We start from the raw sequence: 15,152 nt of genomic DNA on the forward strand, positions 1-15,152 counted from the left end.
CCAGATGGGACCCCCCCAGGGATCATTTAGCTCAAGCTTCTTAAATGTGGGTTATGATCTATAGGGTACCATATAACAGAATGTAGGGGTCACAGAACGTTTTTTTTTTTTTTTTTAATCAGGAGGTGTTAACTTGTAGACTTAGTTATATATCTATCTACCTGAGGTTGCATAAAAATTTCTTGGGTGAAAAGGGGTCACAAGTGAAAAAAAGGTTGAGAAGCCCCGATCTGGTCCAAATTTTTTTTTTTTTAAACAATTTTCTCTGCTTCCTTTCCAGATTTTTAGCAAGCAAAGAGATGGCCTAACTCAAACCCCAATTTATAAAGGTTTTCCCCAAAGTTAAGTGGTTTGTCCATACTGATACATCAAAAATAAATTAAGATTGGAATCCTGTTCTTCCGAATTTGATGGCCAGTAGACATTCCATTACACCGTATTGCCTTTCTGATGTATGGAAAGGAAAGGGTTTTTATGCTATGAATCCATTTGTTGAATGAATGGAATTTCCTTTTTAAAAAAGGAATAACCATGGAGATGAGGTGATTTCTTGTTCTATTCCTTCAATACCTTTTTAAAACCAGTTATAGCAAAGTCTTTCCAGAACTCCCAAACTGCTTCAAGTCAGCAGTACCCCTTCATCTACCCCCGGATCCCCTTTTCTCTATCTCTTTTATTAACTCCCAGTCTGCAGACACCAGGTTGAAAGCTGAAGACCCTTTTCAGGGTCACTTTTTAGGGACATGCAAACACCAGACCAAAACAGCATCTTCCAACCATCCACTCCATCAAGCCAACACAACATGGTACATCTTAAGAGACAGACAGACAGACACTGTGGAAGAAGGGGGGGGACACGGAAGGAGTTTGCAAAGACCCATGTTTGCCACCTAAGCAGAGACACAGAAGTCAATGTACAAACCCAGGACGAAGGTCCCAATTCAAACGACAACCAGCCCGTTTCACACTTTAACACATAAAAGCAACAAATGGTCAAGGGACGTGGCCAAATAATTTTCTCTTAAGAAGGACTGTAAATCAGAATGGGGGCTTCAATGGGAAAGTCAGCAACACAGACAGCGCTAAATGGGCTGAGCAGTTGGGTTCTTGAAGGGAGATTCACCTGCCCGGGTCCAAACCCCCCTCTTCCTGTGCTGTATATTTAATGTCAGCCCCCTAAACCCTCCCCCTCCCAACTGGCTCTTCAGGGAAGCATGGCTTTTCAGGAGCTCTCCACTAAATAGCGTGCCCTTCATCAGTGCTAGGATGATCAGGTTCGGTGAGTCACCCTCCTCCTTCTCAGGTGTGGCTCTGAATATTTCTTTTCAACAGCCCAGTCTCAACAAAAGCACGGCTTCTTCCCCTTGAGTAAAGATGGCCGTTGTACACAAAAAATCAGCGGGGGGGCGTTTAGTTCACATTTTTTAATAACATGGCACACTTTACATTACACAAGAAGTCTCCGCTGATGAGAAACATGCTGAAGAACCTGCCGCTTCATTTTTTCTTTTTCACATAGGGTCTAGAAAGGACTTTATTACATACAGGATAAACAGCAAAAATGTTGGTATAGAACAATCTCTTTACAATACTGAAAACTACCACTACAGTTCCAGTGTACATATTCGTCGGGTTTTTTTTTTTCCTGTTGCTGTTGTTCTTTAAAAAAAAAAAACACTGCACAACATCTGGAATTCACAAACCTGAAGCTCACAACTAAACCTTCAGTTTACTACTAAAATAGATCTCTCTGCTCATTAGAAACAACTGTTTTCTGTACTTAAGACTTTTTTTCTCTTTTCTTTTTTCCTTCTTTTTTTTTTTTGCTTTTTGTTTTTTGTTTTTTTTTTTATTTGTTTGTTTTTTTTGCAAAAACAGGATAACAACTTCAGATAGCACTTTAATACGCTAGAAGACCAATGGAACTAATTTTATTTCATACATATATTTTACAGTCCAGTAGACAAGATATATTGTATTTTCTCTGATAGTAAAGTCATATTCTCTCCAAATATGTGGACAAGAAGCTTAATGTATTATAAAAAGTGTTATGAAGAGACAGAAGATGGATGCAAACCTTAAAACAAATCTTTTCACCCAGCCTGTGTTGCCTTCTGGTTGTCTGTATATATACAACAAGGCTGACCTGTTAGGTTCTTCCCAGACTTTATTACCAACTGAAATACAATGAACCACAATGAGAAATTTGCATCTTCAATTCATTAACTATCAAACACAGTAAAAACATATCCATCATCTTAGAAAACAATTAGCTTTCTTTCAGGATTTGTTCGGGTGTTCTTAAATGCCTTATTTAAAAAAAAAAAATGCACTGAGGGGAAAATGATACACTCGGGGGGAGAAGGGGAATTTAAAAAAAAAAAAAAAAAAGCATGGTTCTCAACAAGAGGAGGTATGTTTGTAGAACTACAAGATCTTGGGACTTCTTCCTAATATTTGACTGAAACAAGAGTACGTTTATCACCAGATTCTGGCATCTGAAAATCCCATCCCCTCTGTCAGCGGCTGCCCCGTGTCCCAACGCGGGAGACGGTACTTTCTCGAACGCCCACAAACAATGACTTCAGGTGAACGGCTCCAGAGCCTGGGGTCTAACTTGCTAAGAAAGATGTTTCTCTGTTTAAAACAAAACAAAACAAAAAAAAAAATGAAACAAGGAAAACAAGTCATATCACATTAAGAGCTCGTTCAGGGAAAATATGACCTTAAGTATGTTGTAAATGGATTTGAAAAGGCTCCTTTGAGTTAGAAAGGCTTCTGTTAAAAGCCCTAACATTCATTGCATAGTTGAAGGGGTTTAGCTGTCTATAATATATGGGAACAGGGCGGAAGCCGACCGTGTTCATCAATATTAAGTTTGCAAATAGCACATTTTAAGAAGTATTAATGTATTATGTGACTTAATTTTATCTATTTACATTTGTACAAAGTAAAGCTTTTATCACACCCTTTTGCATATATGAACCGTTAGCCTACAAAGCCTTCTTTTTTACATGAATATGTACACGGCCTTCCCTTCTGTTCTGAAATAGCTTTGTACGGTGGGTTCTGCTGACTTTTTCCAAAAGGTTCGGTTGTTTGCCCCCCCCCCCCCGCCCCGTCCCACCCCCCCAAAAAAATTCTGTCTGTTTGTTATAGTCATCTCCAACTGTTTTCTTTTGGTTCAAATCAAAAAAGTTTTGTGTACGAGAAACAAAATAGAGGAGACACAAAAACATAGAACTTGGCTAAAGATCTGGAAAATTTCAACATAGAATATACAAAAACATTTCGAAATCTTTGCACTTCAGTCTATACATCTGTACAGGGGGACGGAGGGCCGGGGTCTCGCCGCCCCGCGGTCCGCGCTGAGGAGGCAGGAGTTCCGTCGGCTCGCGGGCGGCTTCTCTCTGGCGCCAGGTCGGCGTCGCTCCTTACCGAGCTTCGATATCTTTAAGAGTGTGGGAAGGAGGGCGCTCCCTCATCTCTGCTGACAGAGGGGTAGTCCTCCGCGGGGAGACCGGGCGGCCCCCCAGCGTGGAAATGAGCGGGGGCGGGGCACTCAGCGCTGCCGTGGGAGGGGTCTTGTTAAGGAGTCCGTTCTGGTGTCCGGCGGTGGGGCTGATGCGGGGGTAGTGCATGCTGGGCAGGCCCGGGGTGATCAGGCCGGGGTGGGGGAGGTGGCCGTCCAGGGCGGTGGGGTGCACCGAGTGCAGGCGGGCGTGCTCGTAGTCCTCCCGGAGCATGTGCAACCGCTCCCGTTCATCCAGGTGGGCGCCCCTCTCGTGCTCCCGGCGGGGGTCCACGGACAGGGGGTGGTGGTGGTGGTGGTGGTGATGGTTGTAGTCGTGGGGCTCCCTGTCCCTGAACGACCGGTCGGCCTCGTACAGGCGCGGCGTGGACAGGCGGTGGAGGGGGTCGTTCCTCAGCAGGAAGTCCCTGCCCAGGGGGTCGCGCCGGTGGATGTCCAGTTCTCGGTAGGGGTCCCTCAGCGGATCCCGGATCGGGTCCCAGTGGAAAGAAGGGTAGGGGAACCGCTCTCCTCCTGGGATGGGGCTGATGCCCATGAACGGAGTCATCATTCGAGTCCGGTCCAGGCCGCTGATGCTGTTCATGGGGTGGATGCCGGTCACTCCCACGGTCATGGGCATGGAGGCCAAGGGTCCCGCGTGCACGCTGGACGTCGTGGAGACGGGGGGCGGCGGCGGCTCAGAGGGCCGGTGCGCCGCAGGTCCCTCTGGAGGCACGTCGTGGTCTTCCTTGCGCTCCTCCTTCACCTTGACCTCGGCGCCGCCCTTCTTGGGGTTCTCCCTCTCGGCCTCCCGGCTCGAGGTGCTGTTGGGCCGGGCGCTCTCCACCGCGGGGGGCCGGGCGTACGGGGACGGGACCCTGGACATCTGCTTGGACTCGTCGGCCACGGCCCTGCCGTCGTGCCCGTGGGGCTCCTTCTCGGGGAGGTGGCCGTCCTTCCCCGGGTGCTCCTCGGCGCTGGGGTCTTTCCGGGATTCGGAGTGTTCCCTGTCTCTCTCTTTGGGTTTGTCTTTCTCGCGAACCTCGGCGTTCAAATGACTCCTCATCTGCTCAGCGGAGCCGCGGGGGTGCCCCAGGGAGTTCACTGGGAGGACGGGTGCTGGTGAAGGGTGGCTGGAGTGTCGCTTCTCAAGGCCCTCCCTGGGGGAGAGGAAACAGGGAGAGAGAGAGAAAAGGGGTCAGTCTCCTCGGGACCGCCGGGAGCGGAGCTGCCGATGAAATGGAGGTGAGGGGCGGGGCACGGTGCCACAAGCAAGGAGGCCCTCCTGAGACTCGGGGCCTAACACAGTCTGCGGGGCGAGAAGAGGCCCCGACGGGGCGGGGGAGCCTGGAGAAGGGGGCAGCTGTGGGGAGCTGGTCACAGCGGGGGGACGTCAACCGGGGACAGCCACTCCTAGGAGCAACTGCTCGTGGCAAAGAGAAGCTCCTGGAAAAGGAGGCGGCCTCTGCTTTCTACCTGGGGACCTAGCGTCTCGCAGCACGGGGGAGTGCGGCCTTGGAATCGGGTCCTGGGTTCGAAGCCCAAGTCTGGGGGAGTTAATCTGTAAAAGGAGGTTGGACTGAGGTCCTTCCCATCTTGGAAATTACCCTGTACCAAGACTGAGTAAATATCACAGGTTTCGAAAAAGAGCTCACTGCAAATTGTGGATGAATCGGGGAGATTTGGGTAATCCCAGAAGTAAGAGAGAGAACATTGCAAAATGTGGATGAATCAGGGAGATTTGGGGTAATAACAGTCAAATAAGAGAGATAGAAGATTGTAAACTGTGGACAAATCGGGGAGATTTTGGGTAATCCCAATCATATAAGAGAGACAGAACATTGAAAACTGTGAATGAATCGGGGAGATTTTGGGTAATCGCAGTCAACTAAGAGAGATAGAACATTGTAAACTGTGGATGAACTGGGGAGATCTGGGTAATCCCAGTCAAGTAAGAGAGAGAGAACATTGCACACTGTGGATGAATTGGGGAGATCTGGGTAATCCCAGTCAAGTAAGAGAGAGAGAACATTGCACACTGTGGATGAATTGGGGAGATTTGGGTAATCCCAGAAGTAAGAGAGAGAGAACGTCATTCTAGTATCAAGAGACCATTCTGTGCCAGGAAGAAAGAAAGACTGGAAGAGGAGACTAAAAAACGTACAAGGCAAATGAGGGGAGACAACGTAAGCTTCCTGAGGGCAAGGCTGGCTCATTTTTGTCTCCAGGACAAACTGGGTTAAGAACAGATGCCAACCTGGAGGACTCAGGATAAGGGAGAGGAAGATGAGCATTAGCTTGGAAACACAACCTAACTATGGAAGGAGTTGGCTAGAGAAGGTCACGGCCCAAGGCCAAGGCCACAGGCAGGGATGCTTGGAAGGGGCCTCAAGCTCTAAAGACAAGAAAAAGCCCAAATTCTGTCACGAAGGCAAAGACCTTCTACTCCAAAGGCTGGGCTTTGGACTGGGAGACTCGGGTTCAAGACGTAGCTCTGGCTGGCTCTGAATCAATGACTCCCCCTTTCTAGGCCTCAGCTTAACTCATGAGTAAAATGGACTTAACCATTCTTTGGATACCCACGTCCGAGGGCTGTCGTGGGGGTGGGGGGACGAGGTATGAAAGGCCCTTTGCAAGCACTGAACAGCAAGGTTAACATGTAGCTGTTGTCATTATTATTACTGATAATAATAATGATGATGATGAGAGCTGAGAAGGAAAAAGCAAACAGCATGGTGGAGTGAAGAAGCGCTGGGGTTCAAGTCTTGGTTCACAGGATTACAGATTTAGAGCTGGAAGGGACCTTAAGGACGATCTGGTCCAACCTCTTCACTTTACTAATGAACCGCCAAGGCCTGGGGAGGAGGGGAGGGGTTTGCTCGTGGCCACATCGCTAGGAAGTCACTGAGGAGGACCGAGACTCAACGTCTCTCGAGCCCAAACCCAGCGCCCTGGGCCCCCTCCCAGGCTGCCTTCCTGGTTTTGTGCACCCTTGCAGAATTCATGCCTCAGTTTCTCTACCTGTAAAATAAACGGGGTGGACAAAACGGCCTAAGCTCCCTTCCAGCTCTAGGTATGATGCAGAAGAGAGAAAGCAGAGATGCCTTAAACAAAAACAAAGCAGAGAGGGGAGCCCCCGTGCGATGGGGGCTAACTGGCTGCAGTCCGAGAAGATTCCCACTCCTAGCAGGGAACACAGAGGCCCTCCCGCCTTCCTTTACGCTGCTACATCCTACTTCCTTCTTCATGGAGAAGGGTCACCCACTCTGGACATGGCTCTCTGGGTCAGCCATTCCTGCGGTGGGGATGGAGCTGCAAAGGGGACAGGGGGCCTCTTAGGGACCACCCAGGCAGCTAGAGCACTGAACATGGAATCAGGAAGAGCGGAAAACCCAGACAGACAGCTTCGGACACCGAGCAGCCGTCCTCCCCGGTGAGTCACTGACTCAGTTTCCTCATCTGTAAAGTGGAAGTAATAGTAGCAGTATCTATCTCACAGAGGGGTTGTGAGAATCAAGTGAGACCTCAATTCTCATTATTTGTGTGGTTATTACTATTTGTCCCCTTATTGGTCAGCTAGCTATCAGAACAGTTTATAAAGAGTCTTTTTCCATAGCACTCAGTATATACAGTAAGTGCTTACTAAATGCTCATTAACTGATTATCACCTGTGCTATACAGAAACATGCACACGCGCGCGCACACACAGACACACACACACACACACAGAGTCTTCATGACCTTAACATAGCACGTGAGTAAATTTATAGCTTTGAAAAGCTATAAGAAATTTCTTTAAATTGCCATGTTTCGAAAAAGTCATACCATCTGAAGTCAGGAGGACCCAGGTTCAAATCTGGCCTCAGATACTTAATGTTTTCTAGCTTGTGTCACCCTGGGTAAGTCACTTAACCCCAATGGTTAAGTCAAACCAGAGAGATAAATATACTAAAAACACACTGCTATAGACTAACCAGATTTGAGAATTTGGAAAATGAGTCTAGGTTATTTCCTGATATGTGGATCTACATGGCCACTGCTTCATTATGCCTTTAAAAAATATTTACAGAGAAAATGCTCTGATATTTTGTCTAGGGTGTTTTGATAGACACCAGACCAAAATAGGGGAAAAAAGCTGTTTTTTCATATTTTACTTTTCTAACATCAATCGAATCAATTTTCAATAATGTTATAATTCAAAATCATATCATGTTATATCAATTAATATAATCGATTTTTATTTAGTTCTACATCAATATAATCAATGAAACTAAAAAGCCCAAACTATTCTTTTAAGATCCTTGAGGAGAGGGGGTTTTGCTTTTTTTCTCTGGCGTTCATAAGTAGCCAAGATAGCACCTGGCACACAGTAGGTGCTTGTCAAATGCTAACTGACTGACCAATCGTGATTAGTGCTATACAGAAACATGCACACACACACACACACACGGAAGAATTCTTCCATCCCTCATTTGTGAGCCCCAGAATTTGAGAAATATATAAACAAGGCAATGGAAATGTGGCTTTCAAAAAAACAAAGAGCGAGTGAGAGAGAACCTGAGGATGATCAAATGAATCGTGTGCAACTTGAAAGAAAACATGGGATTGGTTCATGCTGTGTGCGAGCCCCGGGCTCCAAGCTTGGCTAGCTCTACTACTAAGGGCAGCTAGTTTCTGGGGAGGAGCATCTGCCTCTGGGGTCCTGACTGGGGGGCACCTCTGATTCAGAAGTCTACTTCCTACAGCACAGCATGGCGCGCTGGGACAAGGCTGGGACAAGGCTGGGGCAAGGCTGTGACGAGCTGGGGCAAGCTGGGGCCGGCGGCCCTCTCTGAGAGCGTGAGCTTCTCCTGGAGCTCCTGACCCAAGCTGCCACAGCGAGGGCATCAGGCTGGGGAAGAGGGGGCGGGCTTGTGGAAGGGGCCGGGGGGCTGCAGGGCACACTCTGTGGGCCAAAGAGAGAACTTCCCATTTTTGGACTCAATAAGCGCTGAGAATGGGTCGCTTTCCGTACCTTTCTTTGTCATCTTTACTAACGGATGAGTCTCGTTTATCTACATCTCTATCTCTGTCATGAGCTACTGCGGACGAGCTGCGCTCCAGCTCCCCCGGCTTCAGCCAGGGCGGAGGGGTCGGGAACGATGGAGGCGTTCGGTGGAGCCGGTTCCAGGGTTCGTGAGGGTTGCTAAAGGTCTGCACACTGGGGCCATCCTTGTGGCCGAACATTGAGTTGGGTGCTGAAATGGTGAAGTGGAGAACAAAGACCGTGTAAGAGATTGCAGAAACGGCGGCCAGGAAGGTACTTACCGTACAACTTTTAACAGCATTCAGAGTTAAAATGAATACATATTATTGGGAGCTGGAAAAGGAAAGGAGATTAATAGATTCATTAGAGACCTGGAGACACGGCTCAAAGCTTTCTTAAACCTCCCGGACGCAGGGAAGGAGATGGAAGAAGGGAAACCAAAGAGGGGAGATGGGAGGCAGGTGACGGCCACCTCTGTGGCTGCTGCTTATGCCAAAAATATGCGTGGGACTCGAGAGCAAGCGGGTGTAGCCACATGCAAACATTCGAGGCAGTGCATCCAGAGGCGCCCGGTTTCCTGGGGAGGCTCAGAAATCCTCCAGTCACCTTTCATCCGCTCTGGCTTTAACCTATTTATGAACATGTTGGGAGCCCCTGGCACTTAGCGTGGTGTCTGGTATACAGTAAATGTTTAATAAATGCACGTTGGCTTTTTTTTTTTTTAATTCAATTTTCAGTCATTTAGGAAGCTGCCAAAGTGGACAATTCCTTCTACCAGGAGAGACAAACACCTTCTCTGCAATATACAGACTATTACGGTAATTTATGATTAGTTATTAAATGATTATTTATAGTTTTATTAGGAGAAGGTATAAAAAAGGAACATTTCTAAAAAGCACTTAGCACAGTAAATGCTTAATAAATGCATGTTGACTGCTTGAGTCTTTTTAAAAAAAAATTTATTTTGTCGACTCAGGATTTCAATCATTCAGGAAGCCATCATGGAAGACAATTCCTTATACAGTATAGACAGGCACCATCTCTGCAATGTATGGTCTAATTAGGGCAATTTATTATTAGTTATTATTTATAATCTTATTAGGAGAAGAGATAAAAGAAGGTAGTATTTGTAAAAAGCACTTAGCACAGTGTCTGACACATGGTAAATGTTTGATAAAATTCTTTTGGACTGTTTAGGTCTAATTTTTAATTTTTATTTTTGTCTTAGCCCCATGATTTCAAATGGAAGCTGCCAGGTAAAGAAATTCCTTTCAATAGTGCAGACAGGAAGTTATTAGTGGATTATTTATTATCTTTTTAGGTTAAGTGTCAAAGGATATAATATTTGGCATAATAACCAGGTCACAGAATATGGAAATGATTATTTTCTTTCCATACTGAGTTGCTTAGAGTGAAGGTATCAAACTCATACCCACAAAACTCCCAGATCAAAGCTCAAATCAGATTAAAATGTAACTGAGAAATGTTTAACAAAATAAAATATGATATACCATAGATAATGTTAATTTGTGGTTTTCTAAGTCAATATTGCTATCAAAATGAAATCTTTTTTTTTTTTTTTTTTTTTTTTTGGAGTTTGATTACTATAGGCAAGGACAAAATTGGTTTTTGTGAGTTTGATACCCCAGATCTAGAGCATTAATGAGTTAAGGAACTTATTCAGGGTCACACAACCAACGTTTCCCGATTGCGAATCTAACGCAGGGTGTGCTGACTCCAGGCCCAGCTTTCTAAGAATTATGTCGTTACCTCTCTAGTCAGGCAAATACTCATATGAATCCCAATTAGAATAACACCTTTTCTTCTCTTTTATCCCTAATATCCTTTAATATTTGGGGGGTGGGCATGGGGTTGGATGACATAGCCTCTAAATCTCTGACCTATGAACTATCAATTGAACCTTGGCAACTCACTTAACCCAACTTCCCAAGACCTCAATTTCCTCATCTATAATATGGCGTGGTTAGCCTCAATGGCCATCCAGTGCAAAGTTCTGCTAGTAAATGTCTGTTTAACAAACAGCTCTTGGGGAATGGGGGGGTAGATAGATGGTAGATAGAGAAATATGAATGACTCACTTTGAATCTCCTTATTAACACATTCTCTGCTACTTCTTAAAACTGAATAATCAACAAAAGAATAAATCAAGCCCTGATATATAGAACTTGCCCATTTTTAAGGTGTAAATGCACACACAGAAAATTTAACAGGCTAGCAAAATAAGAATTAGCTCCAGAACGTCCCTGACCCAAAATCTATTCTAGTTCTAAAGCCATGATCTTTTGATTTCTACTACTGCTACTCTCCCCACAATTATTCAGCTCACTTAAGATCCATAGCCAATATAGTTGTTCAGCTGTTGACGCTTTGTGAACCTATTTGGGTTTTTCTTGGCAAAAACCAAAACTGGACTGATTTGCCATTTCCTTCTCCAGCTCATTTTTCAGGCAAACGGGATTAAGTGAATTGCCCACGGTCACCCAGCTAGGCAGTGTCTGAGATGGAATTTGAGCTCGGGTCTTCCTGCCTTCAATCTAGTGCTCGCTCCACTACAGATGCCCAACAGCCGACTGGCCGACTCCAACAGGTAAATCTGGAAGCCCAAGAGGCCATGCTTGGCTTCTGACCTGATAAAGACTCCTACAGCCTCTCTTTCCCTCTCTCTATGGAAGTTCATAACCACCTGACCAGGTGAGTCTGCTAAGTCTCAGGCTTGCATAAAGACACAACAGCTATACCTGCAAATTGTGCTCACAGAATTCTTCCTATTTTCCACTTTTATGCTTCGAATCTTTCTACCGAGGTGGGGGCAGTGATAAAGAGAGAAATGATAGGCTTCCCAGTTTGGTTCACCAACGACTAACTAAAGCCTGTGGGGATACCTAAGTGACAAACCATTCTAGAAGCACTTTGCTAGAATGCGAAATGGATTTCCCTTCTGGGTAAGAGATATTCCGGGAGGCCGGCCTTCCTTTAGGATATGGGAACAACTGCAGAATACAGCCGGCTTTCTGTACTCTAGAGTTCTGGTTTCTTCCTCCCGATATTTCTCCCTTTTCTCCTTTTTATTCCTACTGCAACCAGAGGTGAATTTCAAGAGCCATTCTCGTGACTCGCTAATTAGCTGGAGTAAGTTTTGAGTGAGACAGGAAGAGGTGAAAAGATGTTGAAAACCTCCACTAAAATGAGGCTGAGGAATTTTAATCATCCCAGCTACTGCTATTCCTGTCTCTCGTTACCCGGGTGAAAAACAATGTACTCATTGTACTTGGGCACCCAAGAGCTTTTAGTCTTGTGTTACAGAATAATTACTGGTACTTGTTTCAGTCTTTGTTATCTCTATCTCGAGCTCCTAGTACGGTGCCAGGAACACAGTGGGCGATTAATAAATGCTGGCAGATTGACTGATCGATCTAGGTCTCCAATGGTCATTTCTTTTCCTTTCCTACATTTACAGGTAGAAGCTACATACAGCAAGGTTAGGTCAGAATCTCCCAGAGGACTTCAGGCACCCAGCCCAATGGGGGAAGAAGAGGAGGGGAAAGGGGGGCTGGAGGCAGATTCAGAAAGATGAAGGTACTCACTAACTGACGGGTTTCCAAGTCCCCCGAAGGCATTGCCACCCACTGCTGCAAGCCCAGAGAATGTAGTCGGCCTGTTGAAAGGCTCTGCAACAAATTTTAAAAAGAAGGATTATGGGGCTGTTCTGGGCGATGAATACTGATGGACATCCCGACGTCTCAACCTGCTCTCTTCCACGGCTCCTAAAAGGTTTTCTTTGTTCCAATTCTAGCTCGGGTCCGAGGCCCGGTGCCATCATCACACTGTGGAGCTGCTTCTCAGGTCACAGTGTCCCCCTCCTGCTCAGCCCCTCCGTTAGAGAAGGCAGCCATTCCACCCCCTTGGCCAGTTCATAGCACCCCAAACCGTGGGAGTTACCATCGGAAACTCAGCCTGGCACCATGTTTCCCTGCTAAAGAACTTTCTTGTCTGGAATCTTGGCTTCTGGGGAGAAATGCCATCCGTGTGTGAGATTCTCCCTCCCCTCGGGGCCTTTTGTCCAGGCTTTGGGGTGCCTTCCCATACTCACCTCTACCTACGAGAATTCCTAGCTTTCCTCAAGGCTCAGGGTCCCTCCACCAGGGAGGCCACGGCTGATAATATACATCAGGACTTGTACCTTCAATATGCCCCTGTCTATCCTCTGCATTTATGAAACTAAATTAATGCCAAAGACATCCCAGGGTTACCTCTAGAACCAAATACGAACTCCTAGGTGGCCATTTCAAGTTTTCTTCATGTGGCTTCTCCCTCTATTTCCAGTCTCCTTACACTTTAATTCCTCTTTGCACTCTATGATCAAGCTAAAGTGGCCTAGCCCTTTCCCCCCAACCCCTAAGGGGGTACCTTTGGGTCAGCTGTCCCTCATACCTGGACCGCTCCAACTACCCTCCCTAACTCCATTCAAGCTTGAAGCCTTCACCTTTTGTATAAGACATCTTTCCTGGATGTCCCGGCTATTCACATCCTCTTCCCCTTTCAGATTACCTTTCATTATCTAGTCTGCAAACATCTTGTAGGTATCTAATTCATTTGTATGGTATTTCTCCCATCAGAATGCATGGTCCTTGAGGGAAGGGACTGTTTTTGCCCTTAACACAGTGACTGGTACCTGGTAAACACTTCATAAATGCTTGTTGACTGATTACCAGAGTCCAAGTCCTGGAGGATGGAGAGTATAATATTCTGTTTTTATCATGTACCCCTGACCCACAGTCCCTAATATATATGTGAGGAACAAAACTCAATCTAAAGGGAATTCTGAGAGATCAGGGATTAGAGACATGTTTTCAATTTCAAATAAAATCTTGAATCTGCAAGTGTTGTGCCCAGAATATAAAGAGAGAGTAACGTGTAAGATGCCTAGAAACACAAGGAGGATCCATGTTAAAAGAGCATGGCCCCCAGCTGTTGCTACTGCTTTTATCTGATCCTCAGTGGAAGCCATGAATGGACAAGAAAAAGAGGCAAAATATAAATTACCCAATCTATTACAAAGAGATGAATCTGGAAATGAGTTCTGCATGACTACACGTGTCTAACCTACGTCAAATTGCCTGCCTTTTTATAAGAGGGAGGGATTTGGAACTCAAACTTTTCAAAAATGAATGTTAAAATTGCTTATACATATAAATGAAGAAACAATAAAATATTTTTAAAAGGAAGAGATGAATCTACAAATGTGAGAGCTGCCTATACTAAGTGCTTTGTTTCCTAAAGTTCAGATCTCACAAACCCAGGGAGGTGGAAGGGAGGGAGAAGTTAGCAACTTCCATCTCTCACCATCCACCTCGTACCAGACCAGGCACAAGGGTCCCCATTGAAGGTTTTCCCTTTGAACTTGGGGATGTTTTGCAGCCACTAAAAGCATCCAAAAAAAGGAATAAATCGGTACTGTTATTCCAGTCCTTATGCCCTGAGATAGTGGATTATTTTGAAATTTAAAGCAAGATCCTTGACTTATTTAAAAAAAATCTGTGTGCAAAAGAAAGCTGTTTTCTTGGGCAACCGAGCCTGACAGAGACACAGCCCTACCACTAGCTTGTCTGGGAACCTCGTCAGCAACCCGCTGACCAAGTTCATTCAACCATGCGTGGGCCAGGAGGCTTTTTGTCAAATAGTCCACTTACCTAAGTGAGCAGCTGGGTTGAGGAAGTTGCTGTGATGGGGTGGGGGCCCAAAAGGGGTCCCGGCTGGATGTGCGGCACCTACCAAGCATAACACAAGGAAAATGAGAGTCACAAGGAGCACTGAACCAAAGCCAGACTCTGCTGGGTAGGTCTGTTCCTTGTTGATTCAGAGCTCACAGCTGAGAGCAGAGAGAAAAAAAATGAATATAACTGAAGTCAGTTCGGGTCCCCATAGGGAACAAATAATGTGAAAAAAGAAATCCCTGCTCCTGCTAAGACACGGAAAGAAAGGCATTTCTTTCCCCCTGAATGCAACGGACCTCTTTCCTTCCTTTCTCCAATGGGCTTGCCAAACACCAACAGAGTGCTGGGCGTATATAATTATCAGGATATGTCCTTGTTGCCAAGTAGTGTTTCTGTGGACTGGAAAAGGGACGGGGGGGACAGAAGCGACGAGACCACACAGGAGCCAAGATTCAGAGCCTGGAGGGGCTTAAGGACTGTTTGGGGAAGGAAGGCAGAACAGTTCTGGAAATTTCAAGGAGAGATTCGGGTCATAAATACATTGTCTTAAGAAAAAGGTAGAATATAAAGCCTCAGTGTAGGGAGAGTGGTTTTTGTAGTCTTAAGAGAATTAGGCTAAGAAGGAAGTTCTAGTCCTGGCCTCGGGAGCTCGGGGCAGGCAAATGATTTCATCTTTTTAGGTTTTGGTGTCTCAGCTTCAAAAGGAGGGGCTTGGAGGAGACAACAGCTATAATTCTTTCTAAATTTAAATCCACACAGTTCATTTGTAGACTAATTTCTTAGGGGTCATATTTATATTGTCAAGTATAATCCTTTGAATGTAGGTAACATAACAATAATATAGCTTTAAGTTAATACAAATATAAACAAAATGGAACAA

General features: G+C 45.7%; 1 protein-coding gene across 1 annotated transcript in view; it reads right to left on the reverse strand.

Annotated features, from left to right (window-relative positions):
- Positions 1–1,404: 1,404 nt before the first annotated feature.
- The window catches only part of AUTS2 (activator of transcription and developmental regulator AUTS2), a 760,235-nt gene continuing 746,487 nt past the window's right edge, over positions 1,405–15,152 (reverse strand). Inside the window, exons 15-19 of the mRNA XM_031968790.1 lie at positions 14,249–14,326; positions 12,143–12,226; positions 8,526–8,748; positions 3,439–4,671; positions 1,405–2,637 (exon numbers count right to left, since the gene is read on the reverse strand). Coding sequence (XP_031824650.1) covers positions 2,613–2,637; positions 3,439–4,671; positions 8,526–8,748; positions 12,143–12,226; positions 14,249–14,326 — 1,643 coding nt within the window. The 3' untranslated portion in view covers positions 1,405–2,612. The remainder of the gene's footprint in view (positions 2,638–3,438; positions 4,672–8,525; positions 8,749–12,142; positions 12,227–14,248; positions 14,327–15,152) is intronic.

Source organism: Sarcophilus harrisii, chromosome 4 (assembly GCF_902635505.1).
Source record: "Sarcophilus harrisii chromosome 4, mSarHar1.11, whole genome shotgun sequence".
In the NCBI taxonomy this organism is placed as follows: domain Eukaryota; kingdom Metazoa; phylum Chordata; class Mammalia; order Dasyuromorphia; family Dasyuridae; genus Sarcophilus; species Sarcophilus harrisii.